General features: G+C 29.7%; 1 protein-coding gene across 1 annotated transcript; it reads right to left on the bottom strand.

The window, feature by feature from the left end:
* Nucleotides 1–622: 622 nt before the first annotated feature.
* On the bottom strand, nt 623–1,168 carry LOC126668245 (uncharacterized). The gene has a single exon (XM_050361451.1). It carries the CDS (start codon nt 1,166–1,168, stop codon nt 623–625), a length of 546 nt encoding a protein of 181 aa, XP_050217408.1.
* Between the last annotated feature and the right edge of the window lie 1,032 nt (nt 1,169–2,200).

Below are 2,200 nucleotides of genomic sequence, written 5' to 3'. Positions count from 1 at the left end.
AGGGCAAATCACTATTTAAGTATATATATATAATTTTGATTATGATATTAGTATGTCTTCTAATTTCTTTACATGACAATATTTGTTTGAGCTTAGATTATAAATGTAAAAATCAATTCTAAAATAATAGTAAAAAAAAGGGTCATTAGCCAAAATGGTACCCAACCTTCGCACCTTGTATCAAAATGGTATCCAACCTTCGCACCTTGTATCAAAATGGTATCCAACCTTTAATTTAAATTAAAATGGTACCCAACCTTCTAACATTTGTTTCAAAATGGTTTTTTTAACATTTTCCAGCCACTTTTGATGATGTGGCAACCAGAAAAATAACTTTTTTATTGATGTAAAATAATTTTTTTTTAAATTATATAAAATCTTATTTGTCATGAGATGTGGCAAAAATATAAAAAATTAGTTTTCCGGTTGCCACGTCATCAAAAGTGACCGGAAATTGTTTAAAAAACCATTTTGATACAAACGTTAGAAGATTGGGTACCATTTTGATACAAATTAAAGGTTGGGTACCATTTTGATATAAAGTGCGAAGGTTGGGTACCATTTTGGCTAATAACCCTAAAAAAAACATAAGAACAATTCATGGGTGACTGATGACTCATTATCATACAACCCATTGTCTTGACCGAAACGGTTCTTCATCAATAGTTTCCAACAACGGCTTTCTTGATCTCGAAATAGACATTCTACGCATAACCGCCGGCACAGAAGTTTCTTCCAATCCTTCCAAACTCAGCCTCGGCACCACCGCCACATCACCAACCGCCACCGTACCACCACCAGGCTGAACTTTAATCCCACCACCAGACCCCTTTTTCACAGTAGAATCAGCTATCATAAATAAAGAACCAAGATCACTCGCACAAACAACATAATTTTTTTTATGCATAGGAATCATCACATAAATATTTCCCTTAAGAAGATCATCGTCTGCATTCAGTGGACAAAATCTTTTACCAATTCTCATAATTTTGGAGTCTGTGATGAAATAATTTGGTGTCTCCATCATCAGCTCAGCTGCTTTTGTGGGTTGGTTGATTTTCTTGATTTCTCCGGTTGGAAATATAACCTTTGTTGTTGATGATGATGATTTTGAGTATTTGTTGTCTATTTGGCATGCTTGCTTGCATGATGAGGTGTAATTTCCCATGATAAAATCAAGAATGTATTAGATACAAATATAAATTCAAGAACAATAGTGTTATAGGTAGAGATGTTAAAAACAAGAAAATTAAGTTAAGAATTAAAATTATGCAAATGAGAGATGAGTGGAGTTGAAGGTGTTGATATATATATATATAGCAAAATTCTTTTTTATTTACACAAATTTCATCATTTTTTTAATTAGATTTAAAAAAAATTAAAATTGCAATAGATATTATTCAATCGCCAATTTGGTAAGCCCATCTGGCTTCCAAGACTTCGCCCTGACTAATCCGGATTCGACCCGCGTCGCGCACCTAGTATGGTGGGTAGGTCTAACCAGTGGGAATTTTTTGCATTCACAAGACTTGAATCCGAGATCTTGTTTTAGAGATATCAAGCCGCTTATCACTTGAACCAAACCCCATTGATATTCAATCGTCAATTTAAATCTACCTTTCGGCACATAGCACTCATTTTAAATCAAAATAACCTTCCTAATATGACAGTAAAAATTAATTGTGTAAAATAATTATCTATAGAATAAAAAAATTATAAAAATAAAATTGGAAAATAAATATAAGTTGGATTTTGCATATATATATTCTAATTAATTCGCAAAATTGGTGAAATAAAATATTCAAATTACATTCTAGAAATATATTTAAAAAAATGATTAAATTTATGTATATACAAACTTATTTACCATATATATATATATATATATATATATATATATATATATATATATATATATATATATGATTTTAAGGCTAGTTAGCAACGTTGATGAATAAAAAAATATATATATAAATAAAAAAGATGGGTTTCATTAAATTAAATTTTAAAGTTGAAAATGGGTCGGAGGTCATTTTGTTTTGGTTGGTGAGGATAACTTATGTTTCAAATCTAATAAAAATTGTTCAACTGACACTTATATTTTATAATCATGATTATGACAGGTTGTTAGTTATCCTAAAATAAAAGTTCATTTTTTTAATGAAATTATTTTCTTTCCTTCATGTAAATTGTAAATTTA

The sequence above is a fragment of the Mercurialis annua genome, linkage group LG2, assembly GCF_937616625.2.
Source record: "Mercurialis annua linkage group LG2, ddMerAnnu1.2, whole genome shotgun sequence".
Classification (NCBI taxonomy): Eukaryota; Viridiplantae; Streptophyta; class Magnoliopsida; order Malpighiales; family Euphorbiaceae; genus Mercurialis; species Mercurialis annua.
Note: the sequence above shows the minus strand (reverse complement) of the source record. Positions and strands in the feature narration are given on the sequence as shown.